We start from the raw sequence: 23,158 nt of genomic DNA on the forward strand, positions 1-23,158 counted from the left end.
ATCATTATCCAATCACACACAGCATATGCGATGATACCTCTGGAATGACTTGCTGTGGATGGTCGTACGAGACATCTTTCTTGGCTTCCTCAGCATCTTCTTTGGGTGCGTAGAACGTGGTGAAAGTGAGCTTGGTGCACTTGGGGTTGAATCTAGCCATGATAAGTCTTTTCCACAGTTGCTTCTGCTCCATCAATGCCTTCGCTGTTTTGTCTGACGTGATGATCGCCCCGTCCTCTGCGTGTTGGTTGTCCTATCGCCCAGAGTGTATCACCGTGTGTCTAAATCTTTCCTTCACTATTCCTGATCCTCTCCATCTTGCTTCACTTATCCCGAGGATGTCCATTCTGCAGTTGTCTATCTCCTTTGCGACTTACGCCAGCTTGCAGGTTTGATGCATCGTATGCATGGTGCGTAGATTCCACAGGCCAACTCTAACATTGAACCTTTTCCGTTGGTGACTGAACCTCGGCTCTCGCGATTCCGGTTCCCAGATGAGTATGGCCAACACCCGTCATTAGTTCAATTGCGTGGATTTCGTTGTTCTGCTGCCACAGCTTTGGTTTCTGGAGTAAATTTCTGTACAATTTAGTTTCTTACGGCTGCGGTTGTCAGCCCTACACCCAACCCTCAACCTGGAGGTCCAGGATGTCTAAGTTCGTCTGGCACCTTACCCTAGACCTGTCCAGCATGGTTGAACCTGCCGGAGGTATGAAAGCCCCCGCTGGCATAGCTGGCACAGCTCCCGGTGGTCCTAAAGGCACGCAAGCTACCACACCAACAGCAAGCAATGTTTCTGGCGTTATATTTGTTGACTTTCTTTTTCATTCTCGTTCTTGCTGTGAGGGTTCTCTTCCGGGTTCACAAGTCTCACACCCTCCACAAAACCCAACACTTCTAAATTCCAATTCCATGTCCCGTGGAAACAGTGGACGAATAGTTCAGCTACAAACTATCTCTCTCTCTTGTTTGGGGAAGACCTCAGCCTACTCTTCACTTCCTAACCCACACCACCCCCCCCCCCCCCCCACCTCTATTCTTTGCTACACTCTGTCGCCTAAAGCTACACTCTCCCTGACATGCCCTGTTCTCAGGAAATGTTCTCTGTGAATATCACCCAATTTATTTCTTCTTTTTATGTGTAACCCAGGCTCAACAAGGAATCAATAAAACAAGTACATTAACACGTAATATAATAAGGAGAATTTGTCTACAAATGTCTACCTTAAGCAATGTACGAGTGCCACACGGTGTCAAGTTCTTTATTTCACTCAAGTGGTATCAGTTACCTTGATTTCTTTAAAAGTTGCAGCATTGCTTTACGAATTACTGTGCTTCTCCAGCAGTAAATAACTGGATTAAGAAAAGAGTTTAACATGATAAAGGACCTATGTAAAATAGATGGCAATAACCTCTCTAACATTTTCTTGTTAGCTGGTAAAATAATAGATAATAATGCAGAAAGAAATCCAAGCATATAACACATAAATACTCCACCTAAAACAATACCGGTTGTTTTCCAAGCTTTCTTTTCTTCAAAAAAGTTTGCAGTGACCTCTTGGGAAGGTTGGGCAGATTTAATCTGAATCAAATGACGACGACAAACAAAATAAACCGATAAATGGCAGTAAATAATCACTAACAAACTAATGGCTGACAAGGTTTCAAATAACCTCGTAGATTCTACTAGTTCTGGTGAAACCTTATTAATGACGGTAAATATAACTGCAATAAGCCAGCTACATGCCACTGCTAGTGTTACGCGGAATTTGGTCACGATCGTGTGATATCGCAACGAATATTTCATCGCCACAAAACGATCTGCACTGATAAGAACCAAATGAAAAAGCGATGCAAGACAAAGGACGATCCTGGCACTTTGCACCACGATAAATAAAGTACCATACACCGAAAGCGATCCACCTGCCAGCCGGAAAATCTCCACTGCCATGAACGCTGGCTGAGAAGTCAGTCCCATCGCCAAATCTGTTCCTGCCAAACTGGCCAGCAAAATGTTACCCCTAGTTTGAAGCCTTCGTTTGGTCTTGATCGCCATAATAACGAGTGCGTTCAGAAGGATAACCAGGGGACATGCTATCAAAAGTGTGACGATGGCCAGTACTTTAATCAAGTCGCCTATAAGGGCATAGTCCACATCAGGGGCAGTGGAATTGAAACAGAGATGTTCCGAAGAGCAGTCGTTGGCATTCATTTCAGTGCTCCCTTCTCCGGAATGTGGGGACGTGAGTTGACTAATATGATTACTGCTTGTGGACATGCGCTGGTTGCTGGTTGATCCTGAATTGACTCTGGCTTGGCAATACTGCGCAATGGAGGTTATGCACGGGAACGCTATGGGGACGAACAACAGTGATAAGCAAACCCATCGGCCCATATGCCTTTGTAGTCATGAGATGAAAACTTTTCTTAATCCTGATTTCAATTTAGGTGTACTGTCAATGTAGTGATTAAAAACCGGACAAACAGGCACCCATACAATTTAAAATTTATAAACAAAAAATTAAAGGAGCTTTCACCACCGAGAGAAATCTCACCGGAGCTCATAAAGGTCAGGTTTGATCTTTAGAAATATTAACAATTTACTCAGAACTCAGGACGTTGTTACGCTACTAAAACACAGAATTACACTAATGTAGTTGTGTGATGACAGCTGCACACCTGATGTTATTTCTGTTAATACTGCTACCGTAAATACTCGCTTCTGATTGGTTGGAGGGAGATCAGTTTATCCCAAATTGTATCGAAAGCAGAATGAATTGAATTTTAGTTGTATCTGCCGCATTTGAGCAAAAGACTCGCTTCTTGGTAATGAAAGCGAACATGTCTCAGATAAAACTTTCAGGTTTGCCGTTTCAGCCCAAGGATAAGCTTTTCGCGAGTAGCAGCAGTAAACAAAAACACGAAAGTAACCGAAACTCGCCTCTGTTTCTCTGACTTACACTTGTATTTACGGTTGCCGTATTATTAAAAGGAAATCGGTCTTTTTTGGGTGCTTTAATTGTATGCTTTGACAGATCAATTGTATGCGTGAACAGATCGGCCTTTTTCTAATTTCCACTCGTGGCAATTACTGAAAAGTCCGGTTTCTAATTATTTCTCAAACAGACCGATTTCCAGGCACTCCGGTGGAAATTATTAAAACGTCCCATCTGTTCACGCATATTTTACTTATTCCTTGGCAACCTGTACAAATTTGACGCCCGTTATTTGTTTTGCAATATATGAAAGAATTTTCGCGAAAACCAAAACACTGTATGTTTCAAAATTGTATCAGAATTTAACAAACGAACAAGCAAAAGCGATCAAGACAAGAGAAGGAAGGGAGTGTGAGTGGTGACTGGCAACAGTCGGCAAAGTGGAGCATTTTTATGTTATTGATTTAGCAGGTTTTAATTAAGTTGTTATAATGTAATATGCAAATGATTCAATTGTACATTTAACAGCCATAACATTATCTAAAATGTAATCTATGTAAATCAAAGCTTTTAAAGCAGTAGAACTTTCCAATTTTGCAGAGCTTACAACAGAGTTCGGCAACATTGTTTCTGTGAAGTATGTATAAAATTGGTTTTACTTCAGTATGTTGTAGTCGTTCATTGCACATCATATATGGATACATCGTTCAAGTTCAATAATATTTGACACTGAAAATGATAGAAATAACTATCAGAAATTGTCAGAACAGAAGGCAACCAGATATCCCTGACTAGAATTAAAACACTTTCGCAGTATCGTGGCGTTATTGGTAGGGTGATTCGTTAGTTATTAGCAAAACTTGTGATCTGTCGAGGGACTTAAATTAATTCCTCTGTAAAATTACTTTCAGGAATTGTTTCCTTACTGAACGGATGCTTTCTGTTTCAATAAGGTTTGCACTGTAGTTAAAATGCCATTCCTCTCATCGATGAATGAACGTAATTGAATTCACGCTGAAGTATAGAATAATTCCCTTAGTACAGTTATCCCTTATTAGCTTTACAGAGTCAAACGAGACCCCCCAGATACCATTTAAACTTAACATCCACATGAATTAGATTGTCGTGAAAAAAAATGTTTTTTTTAGTACTACTTTGGCCTTGCTCCAGCGCATCGGACGAGAGGGCAAAAATCGATGCTTTTAACACCGCTGAGTGTGATAGAATTTGGTTATTAGGAATGAAAGAAAGTTATATGCGATGTCTAAGGACAGAAAAAATTCATTCAATATCGAACCATATGCTTGCTTGTTCGTTTGTTTAATCCTGATTCAATTTTGAAACATAGCGTTTCGCTTTTCGCGAAAATTATTTGGGGGTCCGCTTAATAGAGGTTTCACTGTATTGCAAAGCTAATAACGGGTGTCAAATTTGGACAGGTTACCAAGGAATTAGTAAAGGAAACCGGTCTGTTTGAGAAACATTTAGAAATTAATTGTATGCGTGAACAGATCGGACTGTATCAATGCATATATACAATTCATCCGTCCAAAGGAAGACCGATTTCCCTTAAATAATACGGCAACCGTAAATACAAGCTTATATCAGATCAGCTGAAGTGTAAGCGAAGCCAAGTTTCAGTTGTTTTCTTCGTGTTTTTTGTTTACTGCTGCTTCCCATAAGTAGCGTCTTGTTTGTCTTAAATGACAAACCTGGAAGTTTTATCATAGATATGTTCGCTTTCATACCAAGAAGTAAGTCCGTTGCTCAAATGCGGCCGATACAACTTAAATTTAATTTTTCAGCTATCCATACAATTTGGGATAAATTGATCTACCTCCAACCAATCAGAAGTGCTTAAGGTGGCAGTATTAACAGAAATGACATCAGGTGTCCAGCTCTCATCATACAAGTACAAAACGTCCTGAGTTCTGATTAAATTGTTCATATTTGTAAAGATCAAATCCCGGATTTCATAAGCTCCGGTGAGAATTCTGTCAGGTGGCGAAAGCGCCTTGAAGTTTTTGTTAATAGATGTAAGATTGTGTGGATCCCTGTTTGTCCGTTTTGTAATCGCTGCAGTGACAATATACCTAAAATAAAATCAAGATTAGAAACTGATTTTCATCTTAAGACAACTAAAGCGTATGGGCCGACGGGTTTGCTTATCACTGTTGTTCGTCACCATAGGTAAGAGACCGAACAACGTTCCCGTGGATAACCTCCATCGCACAGTATTGCCAAGCCAGATATCAAATCAGGATCAACCAGCAACCAGCGCATGTCCACAAGCAGTGATCATACTAGTCAACTCACGTCCCTACATTCCGGAGAAGGGAGCACTGAAATGAATGCCACTGACTGCTCTTCGGAACATCTCTGTTTCAAATTCTACTGCCCCTGATGTGGACTATGCCCTTATAGGCGACTTGATTAAAGTACTGGCCATCGTCATACTTTTGATAGCATGCCCTCTGGTTATCCTTCTGAACGCACTTCTTATTATGGCGATCAAGACCAAACGAAGGCTTCAAACTAGGAGTAACATTTTGCTGGCCAGTTTGGCAGGAACAGATTTGGCGATGGGATTGACTTCCCAACCAGCGTTCATCGCAACAGAGATTTCTCGCTTGGCAGGTGGATTGCTTTCCGTGTATGGTACATTATATAGCATAACACCAAATGTCATTGTCGTCGTTTGCCTTGCATCAGTTTTTCATTTGGTTCTTATTACTGCAGATCGTTTTGTAGCGATGAAATGTTCGTTGCGATATCACACGATCGTGACCAAATTCCGCATAACAGTAGCAGTGGCATGTAGCTGGCTTATTGCAGTAACATTTAACGTCATTAATAGGGTTTCACCTGAACTAGTAGAATCTACGAGGTTATTTGAAACCTTGTCAGCCATTAGTTTATTAGTGATTATTTACTGTCATGGATCGGTTTATTTTGTTTGTCGTCGTCACTTGACTCAGATTAAATCTGCCCAACCTTTCCGAGAGATCACTGCAAAGTTTCTTGAAGAAAAGAAAGTTTGGAAAACAACCGGTATTTTTATAGGTGGAGTATTTATGTGTTATATACTTGGATTACTGTCTGCATTATTATCCATAATTTTACCAGCTGACAAGAAAATGTTAGATAGGTTATTGCCATCTACTTTAGAAAGGTCTTTTATCATATTAAACTCTTTTCTTAATCCAGTTATTTCCTGCTGGAGAAGCACAGTACTTTGTAAAGCAATGCAAAACAGGTAAATGAAGTCACTTGAGTGAAACAAAGAATTTGACACCGTGTGGCACGCATACATTGCATAAGGTAGCCATTATTTGTCATTAGACAAAGTCTCTTTATTATGTTACATGTTATTGTACGTGTTTTATTAATTCCTAGTAGAGACCTGGGTTATAAATAAAAAATAAGAAATAAATTGTTATTTAACCGCGGAGACCAAAGAGCAGGGCATGTCAAGGAGCTTAGGGTTAGGGAGGAAGGGAAATGAAGATTGGAAGGGACGTATAGCCTAGGGTCTTCCCCAAACAAGGGAGAGATGGAGAGTGAGAGCCGGTAGAAAGGGAACTTTTGTTATGAAACTAGGGAACTATTGTAATAAAAAGGGAACTTTTGTAACGCGACTAAGGATCTTTTGTAACAGTAAGGTACTTTCATAACCAAGTAGGGAACCGTTGTAACAATACTTTGTAGGTCAAATCTGCGCTTCTCCTGACTAGACATCGCGTTAGATTACACACGCTTTTGTTTCTTGCCGTGAAGGTAATAGTTCTCTTTGTTTTGATTTCTCAGTGATTGACATGCATACATACATAACTTTATTTTGACTCGAATTTAGAGGTTTCTAAAGAGATAATATCTTCGATGAAAATAAACATTGCAAATATAAAAACAAAAAGTACTACTACTAACAATTATGTTTGGCTGCAATATATAAAATAAACAATTAGTGTAGTAATCAGCAATTATACCTGAAAGGAGACTGTTTTTATGAGACGTTTAAAAGCAGTTAAATTAGGTTCCATTCTAAAGTTCTAAGGTAGAGAGTTCCAAGTTTTGCAAGCAAAATACTTAAAAGAGTGAAGGCCATACGAAGACCAATCGCACCTTTGGTCTTTTTGAGATGTAGATGGACCTCCAGATCTTCTTAAGACGGACGAAAGTCAATTCTGGCTTTCGAGATTCTGTTCTTCAGATCTTTTATACCTCCTACTTCCTTGCAGACCGTTGCACCCAAGTATGTGAACTCGTGTACGTGTTCGATGTCTTGTCCATCCCCTTTGATCTTGCCATGGTTCTTTACATTAATCCTCATTACCTTGGTCTTTGGCTATTGTTCTTAGGTCCCACCCCTCCTGCCTCCTCCTGTAATCTTGCTGTTTTTTCCTGGATCTGCACTCTGTGGAGGACAGCAGTGCTACATCATCAGCAAGTTTAGGTCATCAAGTTTCGTTGTGAACCTGCAGCTGATCCCGCTCTCTCTCTCTCCATGGCCAACTGTTCTTCTCATTACCCAGTCTATGTATGACGATCAGGAATAAAAGTTCCGATATGTTACATCCTTGCTTGACACCAGTTCTAACATCAAACCGAGCACACGTTCTGTCTTGATCTTCTACCGCACACTGGAAATTTTCATAGGTTTTTGTCATTCTCACGATCCTCCCTAGTATACCATACTTCTTCATGATGATCCATAGGCTTTCGCTGTGAATAGAATCAAAATCTATGAAGTTCAGATAAACTGTCGCTTGCCATTCGTTAACCTTTTCACTGATATTCCACAATATGAGAATTTGCTCGATTGTTCCCGCTGCTTGCTCCTTCTTTCTCAGCAGACAGTCAATTCCGGATCTTATCCTGTCTATGAGAATCCTCGCCAATACTTTCCCTACGATGGACAGAAGGGTTATGCTCCGCCAGTTCTTCTATTCTTTAAAGTTTCTTTTCTTTGCATGAGGTCTACTCTGATGAAAAACCCTCTATTTTAGCTTACTGGGATCTTCGCATGCTCCCATGTCTTCTTCAACAGTTGATGTATCCTATTTGTTGAGAGCTCCATGTCTGCTTTCACTAGTTCTGCCGTGATGGAATCAATTTCTGGTTCTTTCCCATTTTGTAACCGTCGAATTGCTACTTCAACTTCGCTTTGTGTAGGTTCAGTAGTGAAATATCTGCTATCATCTCATTGAATTCGCTCTCATTATCAACAGTTATTGAACTTGTTATTCTTTTCTGTCAAGCACTTCCTTGACGTGTTCTGTCCATCTTAGCTGTACTTCTTCTTCTCCATTTACAAGGTTTCCGTTTTTATCCAGTACTGCTGTGTTCTGCCTATGTCTTTCATTGCCGATTGTCTTTGTTAGTCCATATAGGGTCTTCTTCACCAGGTCCTAGGATTCTTCGCTGATCCATGGTTTCCTCTTTCTTGCTCTACCTAAGACTGCTTCTGCTGCTTCTGTGTACGCCTTCTCCATCATTTGACAGTTGCGCTCTGCCTCTTCATTTTCTGCCACTTCTGGCCCTTCATCTTCTAGCACTTGGTATCTGTTTCTCAAAGTGATGGTATACGTTCTCCGATTGTCTTCATTCTTCAACTTGACTGTATCGTATTTACCTCTAACACTCCGAGGCTTGTTCGGTTGCTTTCTCAGTCTCAGTTTGATTCTCGAGCAGACAAGATAATGATCGCTTCCGATGTCCTCAGACCTGTATACTCTGGTGTCCTTCACTGAATTCCTGAATCGTTTATTGACTAGTATGTGGTCTATGTGATTCTGGTCGCTCGATCTGGAGCTACCCACGTCTCCTTATGCAAGTTCTTGTGAGGAAACGGTGTTCCTGTCATGACTATTTCGTTCATGTCACATAATCTGCACATTCTATCCCCATTATCGTTCCTTTCTCCCAGCCCAAGCTTGCCCATTATCCTTTCATAATTTCGGTTGTAGTCTCCGACTTTGGCGTTCATGTCTCCAATGACAAGAAGCATGTCATGCATGTTTCTGTTATCCAGTACCCCCTGTATTTTCAGGTACAGCTCATCCTTCACTTCTTCATCTGCATCTACTGTGGGTGCATAGATGTGAGCAACGGTCAGCTTGATATGTTTGGAGAAGTACTTGGCTTTAATAATGCATTCACTCACTGGAGTTATGTGTTGGACGCGAGCGAACCATTTTTACAGTTATATACAACGTTTGCAACAAAGGTGCAAAGGTCACGGCTTGTATGGATGGTGCTCTATTTTCAAGTTCAAGGGACTTGAAACTTAACTTGTTAAAACCTTGTCCTTAAGTTAAATCGACAGACTAGAGATTATCGCACGGGTTGGTTATGGGCATAGTCAGTAAAATATACAGTAGAACCCCGATAACTCGAACTCGGATAACTCGAACTCCCCCGCTAACTCGAACCAAGTCTCATTTCCCTTGGATTTGACCCCACTTTTCAGTCATTTTAACTCGGTTAACTCGAACTCGGATAACTCGAATTCCCCGCTAACTCGAACTAAATCAGTTTCGTTTCCCTTGATCAAAGTCTTCCCCGATAACTCGAATTCTGGTTCATGTAACTCACCACGGATGTCATCTCATTATCTTTTGTTGTCATGTAATCGGTAAAAACACTCAAAACTAGCACCACAGCAATTTGATTTTAACTAGTGCAATTGCAACCGACCGTTCACATATTTGACAGTCATCGCTCGATCTTGTGAGCCATACCGGATGAAACAGTACTACAACGCAGAACGTTATGAAAGGTACACAGGCATTTCTGACGCGATAAGTTTTATTTGCACTCAGTACTGTATACTGAAGTGCTGAAAAATCAGTGAAATATCAATTATTAACATGGCAAGTTGGATATGCAATCGACCCCGATAACTCGAACCCCCGCTAACTCGAACTGTTTTTCGTTTCCCTTCAGAGTTCGAGTTACCGGGGTTCTACTGTAGTTCGATTTGCGCATGGAGGGGCTGGACACTAGCTGACACCGAGCTGCGCAGACTTTGATTTTCAGCTACACAGGCTTGATTCCGAATAGCGTAGACGATATTTTCGACCTGCAGGGACTTGAAACTAAATTGCAAAGAACTTGTCCTTAAGTTAAATATACAGGCTAAAGATTATCGCACGCGTTGGTTATGTGCATAGTCCGTATAAAATAGGTCGTTTTGGACTTAAAGGGGCTGGACACTTGCTGACACGGAGCTGCGCAGGGTTTGATTTTGACCTGCATAGGCTAGATTCCGAATAGCGTAGATGATGATATTATCGAGTTCTACTGACTTGAAACTAAATTGCAAAGACCTTGTCCCTAAGTCAAATCGAAAGGCTAAAGATTATCGCACGCGTTTGTTATGTGCTTTCTCAGGGTGCGTTCCTTTGGGATGTTCCGGATCAGGATATATGTATATATATATTTTAGATTTGGATCATGGGGCATCAAACGACGAATCCATTCTGGACAAGGAGTCGTTGGTTTCTTGGATGACCGATGATCCGAGTGACCCTGGATCATTGATCCTGATTGGGATCCTTCCAAAGAAAAGCATCCTCAGTCAACGTGGTAATTTCTTGTGTCGGTGTCAACCCATGGAAGAGATTATATTTAGCTGTTTCAAGAATCAGGAACAAAATCAATCAAACTGAATCTTTATTGAATAACTTGAGCTCATCTATCTATTACGTGCCTCGGTACATGCACCCATGAAGTTTAACAACAAGAGATCGTGGTCTCTTGCAATAACCTAAGACAAAAACGTATTTGAAAATCGTGACAAACTTAAACAAACTGATGCTCCTCGCAGAGCAGACTCTGTGTCAACTTTACTTATTAGTCTTTACATTATTCTCAAACTTTAGTTTTTCTATAATCGTTGCTTGATCAGTGTATTACTCCACAGCTAAAACTTGTCCTTTTGGACTAAATATAACTGATCGAAATGCAGGCAGTTGTTGAAAGTACCTTCAACAGTCATGGAGCGTCTGTGGAGATTTACTGTGGAAGCAATAAAAATAACAATGGTGAGAAACCAAAACTTCTGTAACCCGACAAGTCCTTCTGGTGTGATCGTCTGTGTGAGGGTAGTTCTCCAAATAACAGTTGTTTGTGGACAGACGTTTCGCTAATCTGAGCGGAAGTCATTATCACAGTCCAGTTAGATGTGTTTGACAGTCGCTGGTGTCATCAGTCTGGTCCGTTGACACTGAGTGGTCAGTTGAGCCACTGGCTATAAAACTTGAGTGTAAAGTTGTTTAAAATACTCTGGCTAGTTAATCAGTCTCGCCAATGTAGGAGACTGGCGGTAAATACTACCGTACTGTTAGCAGAAGAATGACTGAACACAGCAAACGAGAGACAAAAAGGGGCGATGTCAACAATCTCATTTCTGAACATCATCAACCTACACGGCTGTGCAATGGTAATGGTAAAATCATGGCTAAATGTGAGTTTTAACGGACCGGATTCGTAACGCCATCGACTGACAAAAACCTCTTACTTGCCTCTGAAGATAACTTTTACGAAACGTCAGTCACCAACAGCAGATCTTTTTAAAACTACCACTCCTGGATTCAAACCAATTATACTACATTTAATCTTACAAATTACCAAAAAAAGGTAGAAGAAATTCAAGACTAACTGTCACCCTGTAAACCAGTTAATATCTATAGAACGTTTCCACTCACGCAGCCAGCAGTCATGTAAATATTTATTGGAACAAAAGAAAGTACACGAGAAAAGAAGATGGTTTGGGACATCAACATGGCCGCCGTTTCCTTCTTTTGAGGCGCCAATAAGGCTGCCGTAATGTCATTTAAAACACTCTATTTTGAACAGAAAAAAGGAGAAATGTTTGTTTGCTTGTCTGTCTGTTTGTCTGGTTGTTGCTTTCTACTAAAACTGATGCTTACGTTTCTGTACTCCATCAATTTTGTGTTCAAGCGGTTACCAAAGTCAGGATGCACTTTGGCAAAATTATCCACCTGAAAAACAAAGATATAAATGACTTAAGTATTTGTTCATCCGTTAATTGCTCATGCAAGTACTCAAGTGAAGATGAAAAATTTTTAAAAGTCTCAATTTTCTCCTGCACTGGTGAGAAAAATGCAGCAAAACCAGTAAATCATACACCATATTTTCTGTTTTAGTAAAACGTGGGATACAGTATTATTGCTGGTTAAAAAGTGGAGAAAAAGTACCGGAAAGAATTTCTCTGTTTCTTCGTTGCTGCCCTTTTAAACTTTCACATGTCTTCCTTTAGAGTGTCCAATGCTCGACAGAGTTTCCGAGAAGTTGTGTTTTCGGTCGAAGCCGTCTTAGGAAGAAAATTTGTGGTTTGTTTTTCATAGATGAATACTTACAGCTCGTTTCTGTATGAACTCCTTGGCGTCCTTCAGATGGCCTGCAATGCTGCTCACCAACCGCTCTTTGGCGTCTTTATCCAATACTTTGTCCCAGAAAAGGGTGACCTGAGGATTCAGTGTAAGCTTATAAAGTCAAACAGTTCAGCAAAACTTAAATAACTGAATGTGCACTGCAGAAATCTTTCAGATAAGCAAGAGCTCAGTATTTTGGAATAGACACTACAGGTGTCGCAGTGACTGACATTAGTTCTGCCGTATTCCATGTAATACAAAGCTACAGGTTTTTTATCCATCCTTAGGTTATTAAGTCTCCTTTATAGCAATTTGCGACGCTTTGTTTTACTGAGCCATTCTTGTCTGTCACTGACCATGGTGTGACTGCTTGGCTGGCAAAACCTATGCTATTTAGGTGCCATGCGTCTTAATACAATGGATACATTATCCTCCTCTAGGTGACCACTGTTATCTTCAATATTTCTTATACGAAAACTACTAAAACTATAACTATAATCAGGACTCATGATAATATTAAAAACTGAGTTTAACACTGGCTTAAAAAACGTTGAAACAAACGTTTTGTACATCAGTACTTGAGGTCGTTCTTCTTTTCTGACTTTTGCTTTTATGTGCAATTCAGAAATAAAAGGGTCAGTTTTTATTTTATTCTCTACTCTTAGAAGAAAAGAACTAAGTAACCATAGCGATTATCACACCTGAGAGAAGTTATCTTCATCGCCCGACTCGTAGCGCTGGCAATCGCCAGATACCTACAGAAGTACAACAGAAATTCAATGAATAAAACCTGAGATACCAATGAAATAGCATACCCTAATCATACCAATTAACAACTTGTATGTAAATAAATTGAACGCCAAAGTATCAGGAAAGAAGATAAAAAGAGGCGGTGATTAGGGCTCAAAAGTGCAAACATTGGTACCTATTGGTGGGCATTTTTTTACCTGGAATTTGTGCGCTGAATACTTCATGTCGTCTTTGGGTCCACTGAAGCTGTTGGGGTAGTAGTTAGGACAGCCATCTGAAAAGAGTTCAGAATAAAATCATTAAATGTAAGACTTTCGCACAAATTTTGAGATCAGCCGTACCGTTTATTTTGTTACATGTAGTATGGTGGTCTTCGAAATGACCATAGTGGCGTTCACATAGATAACTATCACTTGCAAGAAAGGTGTATTAAAGCTGCTTTCTTACTAACCCTTTCATGCAAATAAAAATTGATAAACAATGTAACTTACCTTGGTTATCAAAGGTCTGTGGTCCATCCCTCTGGTAGTTGGAGACTCTGGTCTTGTAAGGACAATTCACAGGCAGCTGTAGGTAGTTGGTTCCCAGTCGGTGAAGGTGAGTGTCATGGTACGAGAAGAGTCGACCCTGAGATGAAATAAATTGGACGGTATGACGTTCAAATACTAACAAAATGGAGTGATTAATGATGATGACGAGAAAGGGAATAGCAGGAAAGCGCTATGTTAACCTGAAGCATCTTATCTGGAGATGGCTCAATTCCAGGAACCATTGCCGCAGGGTTAAAAGCGCTCTGCTCAATCTGTGCAAAATAGTTGGACGGGTTTTCGTCAAGTACCATCTTTCCAACTTGTATCAGCGGATAATCAGAATGTGGCCAGATCTGTAATTAATGAAACAAGAGAAACATTATTCCAACCCACAAATAGTCGCTTTATTTAGGTAAAAGTCAATTAACGACGAAGCTCTGTGTAAAGACCTATTAGACCTTTAGCAAAATTGAAAATATCTACATCACACACAGAAGTTGAATGTGCATAAAATTATTGGGCAATGTTTTCATGAAAAGGGAAATAAAAAATGGAAAAGGCTTAGGTCTTCACAGCTCCTCCTCGAGCTTCAAGGTGCCGAAAACCACGTACGATGTAATACGGTAGAAGAGAAGACGTTTTCTACGTTCTCTTAAATCGCAATGTTACCTTGGTCAAATCAAATGGATTCCAGCGGAACTTTTCAGCCTGTTCAAACGTCATGACCTGGATGTACATAGTCCAAGACGGCTGAAAAGGACGAACGAAAAGCGTTCTTGTAAATGAAAACAACAACAACAACAATAACAACAACAAAATTATCTTAATTTCAGATGTATATAAACACTGGTAAACTTACTGGTTTTTTATTAGCAATGGCATTGTACAGCATCCTGTTGTTGTAGTCTGGATCAGAACCTGCCAGCCTTTCTGCTTTGTCTGCGGGCAGGTTTTTTATTCCTTCATCGGTCTGCGAATGATATTTCAAATACGTTTAAAATGATGAAGGCATTTAAAACCTTATAACTACATACCTTTTAGCTCAGTAAAGGTATACTGAGGATACTGCATGTTAAATTAATGAAATGGTTTCTTGGAAGCCAGGATGAGCTGCAGGATTAAACTTTATTCTGGACACTCAACGAACAATGACGTTGAATACATCGAAAGGTCGATTAATCTTACTTCTACTATTTTTTGACACATTAATGGACAATTTAAGTATTGTCCAAGGCGATTGCAATCAAGATTGTATTTAGCTTAAGTCAGTGCATGAAACAAATTGCCTTATACCTTGAGATGGAACTTGCAGTAGACAGCCTCTCCCTTGGCATTCACCATTTTAAAGGTGTGACTTCCATATCCATTCATGTGCTGATAACCGTCAGGAATTCCACGATCACTGAACAAGAAGCACACTTGATGGGTGGTCTCAGGACGCAGTGTGATGAAATCCCAGAACATGTCAGGATCCTAGCACAACGAAAGGCTTTTAGTGGATTGATTTCGGTTCTTTGAGTTCTTTCTGCAATATATTTCTGTCATGTGCTCTTGGAAAACATGGTATATTCTTAATATTATTACAGAATGCTGTGACAACGTTAACTTACTTTTAAATGAGTCACAGGATTCCTCTTCTGAGTGTGAATGAAGCTGGGAAACTGAGTATCAGAAAGAAACACCAAACCAATGTTATAGAGCCAAAAATGTTGTGAAAAATATTATGAAATGCTCTAGCTTTCAAGACAACCAAACACTTGTGTACTTACGAAGATTGGGTCCCTGATAAAGAAGATAGGAGTGTTGTTTCCAACAAGATCCCAGTTTCCTTCATCAGTATAGAACTTTATGGCAAAGCCACGTGGGTCACGGGCAGTGTCAGCACTACCAGACTCGCCACCTAAAGATTAAAGCAGAAACCTCTTTGAATCTGAAGCCAAAAATATGTTGAAGTACCATCCAGATATTGACTGTTTTCCTTAATGAATGTTTAACAAGATAATGATCTGAGCAACAACCATAATAATCCTTTATTGGAACACGATCTTGTTTTAGGCAACAGGTTTGCTTATGGGGTCGTGTATCTAGCCAAACATTAATATGACATAGTTGAAAAGAAGAAATAAGCTGTATCAAGTAGTCCAGATACAAACAAACACACTAAAATCTGAGGGAATTTGTTACGAGAGGAATTCAGCTACTCTTTAGATATGGATAACTATGGATAACAGGGTTTTTTGTACAATAAACCCAAGCACACTGACCAACAGTAGAGAACCGAACCACGCAAGGGGTCGTCTTTCCAATTTTTTCGAAGATCTTGGCCTTGCAATACTTGGTGATGTCATGAGTGACCTCAAAGTATCCAAATGCTCCACCTCCCTTGGCATGCACCACTCTCTCTGGGATTCTTTCCCTGTCAAAATGACTCATCTCATCCAGAAACTGGGCGTCCTGTAGCAGGATGGGCCCCCTGGGTCCAGCTGTCATGGTGGCCGTCTTTGTGTCGATGGGACACCCAGTTCCAGTGGTGAGGACATCAGGTTTCTTGTTAGAAAAAAGAAAAAGAAAAACCCCGACTTCATTTCCACGTATCAGAATTTAATTGAGATTAGACTCGATTACAACAAGTTAACCTTTCAAGCAGTGGTAATCAAGGCATCCAAATTTCCTCAGCAAACAAAACAACACACTTCTTCTTAGTGGGTATTATTTCTGTAGCTTTTCATACATCGTTTTATTAACGTGCAGAAATATCGATTTCCGTTGATCACTGATCTGAATGTCTGAAGACTGGATCTGTTTCGGTCAAAAGCCACTCTACGCACTTATGTATCAGCTTCCTTGGGACGACAAAAGATCACCCTGCAGCAACAATGTATCTCAACTTCGCATCATTTAAGCCAAAAAACGTTTGATGAGAGAACAATCAATCGTGGAGTTTTCCATGTTTTTCCTCCAACGAGAAACACAATTTATAGCAACTTCCTTGTTTGGAAAATAAAAAGTTAGATTGCGCAAATTTACATCCCAACGAACAGCTGTGAAAATCTCCACTGATTTTGCCCGCTATAGCGTGCATGGCTTTTTTGCTTGGGATTTTTCTGACGTTACCTAACCACAATTTATTGTAACGCTTGCCCCCCCCCCCCCCCCCCCCCGCCTCCGGCATGCTTTTTGTGAAAATTGGCAATTTTGGGGTCTGATGTTTTCGTGAGTTTGTGACGGATTCTTATCGAACTTCGCATATTTACTAAGTTCGGCCTGAAACATTGATCTATGGAGGTAATCTTTTGTTTATTTGAAAAATACAAAGCTGTTGGTATTTCGGGACATCGTGAAACTGGTTCATTACAAGTAGCCACATGTACTGGGGTGTAAATAACTGTTCTAAGTTACGGTTCGTGATTGACGTTTTTAAGACCTTTTATACACTCTTTCGCAATTCAGTACTTCTTGAAACATGTCTTGTGTTTTAATTCTCCGAGGGTGAAATATTATGACTCAGCACAGTTTCTGGGAGTTAATAAGAACAAATAATATTATCTAAGATGGTTTATACGGCTGTTTAATAAACGTGGTCCGCTACAACATAATAAAAATTTTCAAGTTGTCTCCCTTTCCCTTTAACTAAAAACATTTAATTTACACTCTTTTATGCATCGTTGTCCAAGAGTGCGTGTTGCGCTGTTAGCCAGTTACATGATGTCTTTGAACGTTTTGGATCGCTGGTCAGTTCTTCGTTCTTCTTCGCTTTCAATACATTTTATACGGTAGTTCACGTTTTGCACACAGTATCTCACAGTATCTCACGAGAACCACCTGAAGGGCTGAAAAAAGTACGTAATGGTTACTTAGAGAAAATTCATCGCATTTTGCTCGGGCTAAATTGATATCTGTGATTAACATATAATCATATTAACACTAGCCTACTCGTCTCTTGTTTGCATGTAAATTAGAACGTGCTCGCATGTTGTAAACAGATCTGCAAGTCACGAACATAATTTCTTAATCAGTGATTGAATATTTGGTATAGAAAATCTTAACAAAAAATCTCTTTTACGAAGAGCGACTTTTGCAAAACATTCCAGCACTAGGTATTAAACACGGACCCTCGCTTGTTGACAGAAACTGAAGTACATGTAAATATGATAACCTATTATATCAAACCGAGACACAGGCTGCATGCATGCTGTATTGGATGACATTCTTGAAAGGCAATCACAAATTCGCTCTCGTGTTTAAATCATTCGCATGGTAAGAGAAAGACCTCTTCAACTCCTTGAACCTCTACTGATCCAATTGCACTGCGAAGCAACGGCTTGACACCAAAGGGCGGGGGTGCGGGGGAGGGGGGGGGGGGGGGCGGTGAGGAGGAAGGGTGAGGAGAAGGTACATTTTACGATTTCACTCCCGGTTTCCGCCAGTTCCAAAGTGGTTCCCACCTTTTGGTACAATACTGCACAATCTTCCAAAACTTCCCCCTATTCCCCTAAGCTCCCGTCATCTTCGGAATCCCAGTTCCCGCCTCCTTTACTCCCAGTTTCCCGCCCCCCAATCCCCTCCCGCACGAAAAAACCTGCAGGCGTATGAAAAACAAGAGTGTTTTAATTGAATCGTTTCGTCGTCGGTGGACGAAGTTGTGAAATAACCTTATCCTCGTTAATAAAACCGATTGGCTAGTCTTACTCGAAACAAACTGAACGTTTTTGTGTTACCGTCAGGTTGTTACCGTACTTCAAACCATCTTGAGCAACAACTTGCGCAACTGTTCTTATGTCGACAGTTCATATATTCCTCCGAGAAAATTCACGAAATTCGCAACATCCCATGGCGACCGTGATACATCTCGCTTGTCGATGCAGAAAAGAATGTTTGCCATGCGCAAGTTGGTGTTTTTCTGCCTTAAGCAGTACACACTCGTCGAAATCGGGCTGAACGCAAACTCACGTTAAGCGCGTATATACCCACCGACGCGCGCTAGCAAACGATGCTGGCACCATCCCGACAGATTAAAAAGCGTTCTACAAACCTCTTTTGCCTCAGAATACTTGCTCAGCTGTTCTGATGCTTCTGTTCTGTTCGCCATCGTGCGTCTACAAAGAAGACAATTCCCTAAAGCTCTTTCGTCAACCTCGCACTCCGTAGAATTCGTAAGACGAAATAAGGGATCGATATTTACTGAAAGCCAGATGATTGGTTAACACCAGATACGTCATATTGTTTATCCCTAAATACGGCCTGTGCTATATTTGTGTTGTCACGGATGATATGAGACTCAGAGCTGACATCAAGGTCTAGAAGGTTTTTATTTATTTTTAACAAATATACGCCACTTGAACTCTCTCTTCTTACGGCTTTCTTAACACGCTGGATCGGAGTGAAGCAAACGTGGCCTGTAAAAAACGATACCAAGTTTGTGAAGTGTGACCCGCAGTTATGGCTGATACCCGTGACACCTGTTACTTACTTTCCCTTAGTTGTCGCCTACCCACAAAAAACAGTTTCACTGATGAATTTTTACACCTTTTTTGCCTTAAATTTTTTTCTGTATTTCAACTTCAAGAACCTTAAATGTCATCATCCCCCACGATCCGTAAAAAAGGCAAGTATGACCTAATTTCCGCTACGTAAATATAAATACAAAGAAGTCTGCCATATTAAAAATGTAAATGATGTAGACATGCGAATGCTCAGTAGCCATTAGACAAACTTTTCATTTTTATGTGCCAACCGTGAATGATGAAGTACAAATTTCATTTCAGTCAATTATCTTGGCGGTCACGCTCTTTTGATTTTCTCTGCATTCTGCAATCAAAGGACTCATCCGACTTTTGAAAAGGAATGTTCGCTTTAGTTTTCCTTTTAATGCAAGAAAAGTGTAAAAGTGTAAAAGTGCCCCCTTCTTGTGGCTCTAGAGCATTGTTCCCGGGTACCATAAATAAAAGTGACACAGGGAAACAATCATTGTTTCTACAAACTATTCATTCCATTGTGAAGGGAAGTTGTAGAACAATTCTCACAGAATGGGAATATAATACAAATATGTATCTTTATCAATCTTTTCCACCGGATAAAAGATTTCTGTCTGTCAATATACGATGTCTCAGACGTATTCATTTCTCTAAATCAATGCAGAGGTGATATTGCTCAGGTATTCATAGCCAGAGGGATGTGCGTCATCAACAAAACAAAGCCGATGCAGCACCATATAATTAAATGGAAATTTTTTTCCAAGGGCTTTTGGCTTCAAGTTGCTGAGAAAAATATTTTTTGCAACTCAAAATAAGAATCACACAGTTTTTTTTCTTCATTCGTACCCCTTGTCTTCTTAACTAGGTCATAATAGCTTAAGGATAGGTATGTTTTTAATTCACACCATCTTTCCTAGTTTTTTAAACAATCAACCTGATATTGGCTTCTGTATTTCCTTGTGACGTCACAGAGCAACAAATTTTCACATTCTTTGGTGTTCAATAAGATTTCGTGAAGACTTACGAAACCAATATTCTCACGCGCCAGAAATAAGCTTTTTCCCCTTTTAAAAACGGAAACGTTGGATTTTCAAGTGTAAATTCCACTGCATTACTCTAGTATATCGTGCTTACTCCAAGAGCTTAATATTGGCACTGGAAAGGTTTGTAAACTGAACCTCTTGGCCTCCCAGATAGCTGTAATGAGCTCTGTAATCATTCTCAACTGAACCTGGCTAACAACAGCCTTAAAATCTGACAAGGACACGCTAAATAACACTTTTGGCCCAGTGGGCAGGTCAATATTCATATTTGTAATCCGGGTTTGTAATTTTACGCGCCGTCTCATTTTAATATAACACAATATCAAATCGTATTTTTAAGTTGCGCAATTTTGTATTGACGGTTGGAATTAGATGAATTCTTGCGTTTGTGCATTTTGCCTCTTGTTAAAAGAGATACACTTGAGAGGTAAAATAACCATTTCTGTATATAACTACTTTACTAGACGTTGATTTGTAATGTTGCGTGACTAACCAAGAAATTCAGGGGCTTGCGTCATATAAGTTATATAACTGCGTGGGAAGTGTTTCATCAAGAAGTGTTGCTTGAACGAGACAAATTTATATCAAATTTGTAATAAAATAATTATGAACAAGTACTTGAAACCTTTCATACCCGAAGTAGCGAATAAAATCTTGACAACGATTAAAATATATTCCACACGCGCTTCCCGATTTTTTTTTTCACGAGCAGTTACAAAACAACAAGGCGTGCATACGATTAATTGTTATTCTCCGTAATACAGACAGAAAATGACTCTATCTGGAAATTTCACCTTTCGTTCCAAGCAAATTATCGCTCATCAAATTTTCTTTCATTGCTTGTTGGATGGCAGAACATTTAGCGACCAAAGATACTCTTATTTTATCGCGTAAGAAGAATGACACTAAGAACAACAAAATGACGTAGTTTGTTGTGCGCCTTTCACACAAGAGCAATTTTGCGTTGTGGGTATTTTAAATCCTTTCGATAACGTTAGCTCAATAATCATTCGAATACGATTTGAAACGCCAAACCTAAAATTGTGGTCCTGTAAACTTTGCGCGAGAAAGTGTGTTTAGCTAAACAATAGTCGTCAAATGTGTACATAACTAGTGTCGGGAATAAGAATAAAGGAAAAAATAATAAACAAAAACAATCTCAGATTTCAAAATTGACGTCTAGCAGGATGAAACTCCCCCTACCTTCTGGTTCTTTGCAAATTCGTCAAGTTGCTCCGACGCTTTGGTTCGATTCGACATTTTGTCGCAGGTGCAAGGGATACCGAGGTGTGAACGTTTTGGAGAAGAAAGCGAAATGTATCCAAAGTGGTAACCGCAAACTGCTGAGTCACCGAATTGACGCATGCGTAACGCTGACGGTCTAATTATCGAGCGATATTGTGCTTATCTCATGCTACTTTTCTTGTTCTTACTTCCCGTTCACGTGGCCAGTCACGCATTGGAGTGGTGGAAAGACTTTTAAGTGCTGTTTAGAAAATTATATAAGATGAATAATTTAAAAGGAAGTCAAAAATCGAACCTTCAAAATGTGCAGAGTAAATAGCCGTTTTTTAGCAAGATACAAATTAACTCTTGAAGTTATTGTCCAGAATGGGTTCACAGCAGAACAGTATGCGGATGTAGACATTTTGTCATTCGAGGCGACTTATCTTAAGGATAAACAAACATGGTTAATATAATAAGCGTTCATTCAAGTAAAAAACGTGAATAACCATTCATCATGCCAAGGGTCCCCAAGTATTTTTAGTTCAGTAAAATGTGTCATTTATTTCCCCTATCAGAACTTTGTTTGACAATATTCTGCATTCTTGAAGGTGATAAGTTTCGAGTTCATTTTGTCTCAGTGGCCATTTGATTTCACTTCATTTTTTGTGTGTATTAGTATCAATCCTCGTGTGATAAGGTTTTAAGATAATTGAGCTTGAAAACGTGCGAAATTTATTTTTTACCGTAAAATGGAAATATAATACTGAAAAAATTCTTACAAGGATGCTGCAGGCTTTTAATTTCATGCACACTTTGGGTTCAGACACCAGTAAAACGTGGCTAACGCATCAAAACAAAACCTATAGCTCGATATCGTAAATGACACATTATGCCGGTTGTACCAATATCGAGTAATTTCAACGAGCATGAAACGTGCACCAGTGTGCACGCTTCTTTAAAAAAATAAAAACGAGATCAAAACTTCCATTTAAGGACGTTCACGCTAATTGTTCCTGCGCATCCTTATTGCGCACGCAAATTCACAAGCCACGCCATGCATGAGTGCGCGCGCTAAGTAATAAAATAAAAAATGATAGGGCAGATGGCCATTGCTATAGCTTTGCCTGGATTTAAAGATCTTGGACGTTCGGTGACCTCTATTTTTCTTTTAATGGATCATTTTCTCTACCGATTTTCTACGTTTAGCGAAAAAATGAAGAAAATCTATCGATTCGAAGTTTGAATTTTTTGCAAAATGCATCATCGAATTCCGTTCTTTTTAGCTCTTCGTTTATCTGTACGACGGTTTCAAATGCCTCTTGAAGGGTTAAGTCTTGTGGAAACGTTGGTAACATTTGGAATTATTTACGCAATAGACCCACTTTTACAAAATATGACTAAGATCGTCTGCCTCCGTTGACTCACCTTCGAAATTTTTAACTACGAACCCCTGGAGATCATGCTGAATTACATGCGCCAATTTTTTCAAAATCAGGGTAGTTTTCCACACGCTATATCTCTGAAATGAAGTCGGTGACCCCCAATTTTTTTTGCATTTCTGACACAAGTAACTCATCTGACCGCAGTAGAAATTAAAAAAAATCTATCGACTGGAAAATTTTCGCGCGAACGTCCTTCGCGCCCAAAATGTTCTCACGTGCAGTTTTTTTTTAAACTTGCCATGTAGTAGGGTAAAGATCAGCTTTTGCCAAAAAGACCCAAAAAATGGGGGTTCATCGTGCTCGTTTTCGAGATAAGGCGCATTGACCATGCGTTCTTAGAAGCTTTCGCTATCCTTCG

At 39.8% G+C, this 23,158-nt stretch overlaps 2 protein-coding genes and 1 pseudogene across 3 annotated transcripts; 1 reads left to right on the plus strand and 2 right to left on the minus strand.

Annotated features, from left to right (window-relative positions):
- Positions 1-1,253: 1,253 nt before the first annotated feature.
- LOC110043554 (melanocortin receptor 4-like) lies at positions 1,254-2,415 on the minus strand. The gene has a single exon (XM_089297728.1). The coding sequence runs from the start codon at positions 2,393-2,395 to the stop codon at positions 1,286-1,288; it is 1,110 nt and encodes a 369-aa protein (XP_089153854.1). The 5' UTR covers positions 2,396-2,415; the 3' UTR covers positions 1,254-1,285.
- A 2,555-nt stretch (positions 2,416-4,970) lies between these two features.
- On the plus strand, positions 4,971-6,574 carry LOC149118549 (beta-2 adrenergic receptor-like; annotated as a pseudogene).
- A 4,019-nt stretch (positions 6,575-10,593) lies between these two features.
- Positions 10,594-21,493, minus strand: LOC110043744 (catalase-like). Of its 2 annotated transcripts, none has more exons than XM_020749242.2 (14): positions 21,335-21,493; positions 15,879-16,161; positions 15,384-15,514; positions 15,225-15,275; positions 14,908-15,087; positions 14,474-14,584; positions 14,284-14,364; positions 13,815-13,967; positions 13,576-13,711; positions 13,282-13,358; positions 13,036-13,089; positions 12,320-12,427; positions 11,870-11,941; positions 10,594-10,955 (listed from the first exon to the last, which is right to left on the minus strand). In XM_020749242.2, exons 1-14 carry the CDS (start codon positions 21,389-21,391, stop codon positions 10,953-10,955), a joined length of 1,497 nt encoding a protein of 498 aa, XP_020604901.1. In that variant the 5' UTR covers positions 21,392-21,493; the 3' UTR covers positions 10,594-10,952. The 2 variants fall into 2 exon arrangements, with proteins under 2 accessions (XP_020604901.1, XP_020604902.1); XM_020749243.2 differs by lacking the exon at positions 21,335-21,493 and adding an exon at positions 18,647-18,785.
- Positions 21,494-23,158: the final 1,665 nt, after the last annotated feature.

Source organism: Orbicella faveolata, unplaced genomic scaffold, assembly GCF_042242905.1.
Source record: "Orbicella faveolata isolate gen_17 unplaced genomic scaffold, um_ofav_v1 contig_1, whole genome shotgun sequence".
Lineage (NCBI taxonomy): Eukaryota > Metazoa > Cnidaria > Anthozoa > Scleractinia > Merulinidae > Orbicella > Orbicella faveolata.

Excerpts from the sequence above, each read along its gene's own strand:
- LOC110043554 (XM_089297728.1), bottom strand. The coding sequence starts at position 2,395 with ATGGGCCGATGGGTTTGCTTATCACTGTTGTTCGTCCCCATAGCGTTC.
- LOC110043744 (XM_020749242.2), bottom strand. The coding sequence starts at position 21,391 with ATGTCGAATCGAACCAAAGCGTCGGAGCAACTTGACGAATTTGCAAAG. Across the intron at positions 15,088-15,224 it reads ATCCTGTGACTCATTTAAAA|GATCCTGACATGTTCTGGGA; the intron begins GTAAGTTAACGT and ends TCGTTGTGCTAG. Across the intron at positions 11,942-12,319 it reads AGTTCATACAGAAACGAGCT|GTGGATAATTTTGCCAAAGT; the intron begins GTAAGTATTCAT and ends TTTGTTTTTCAG.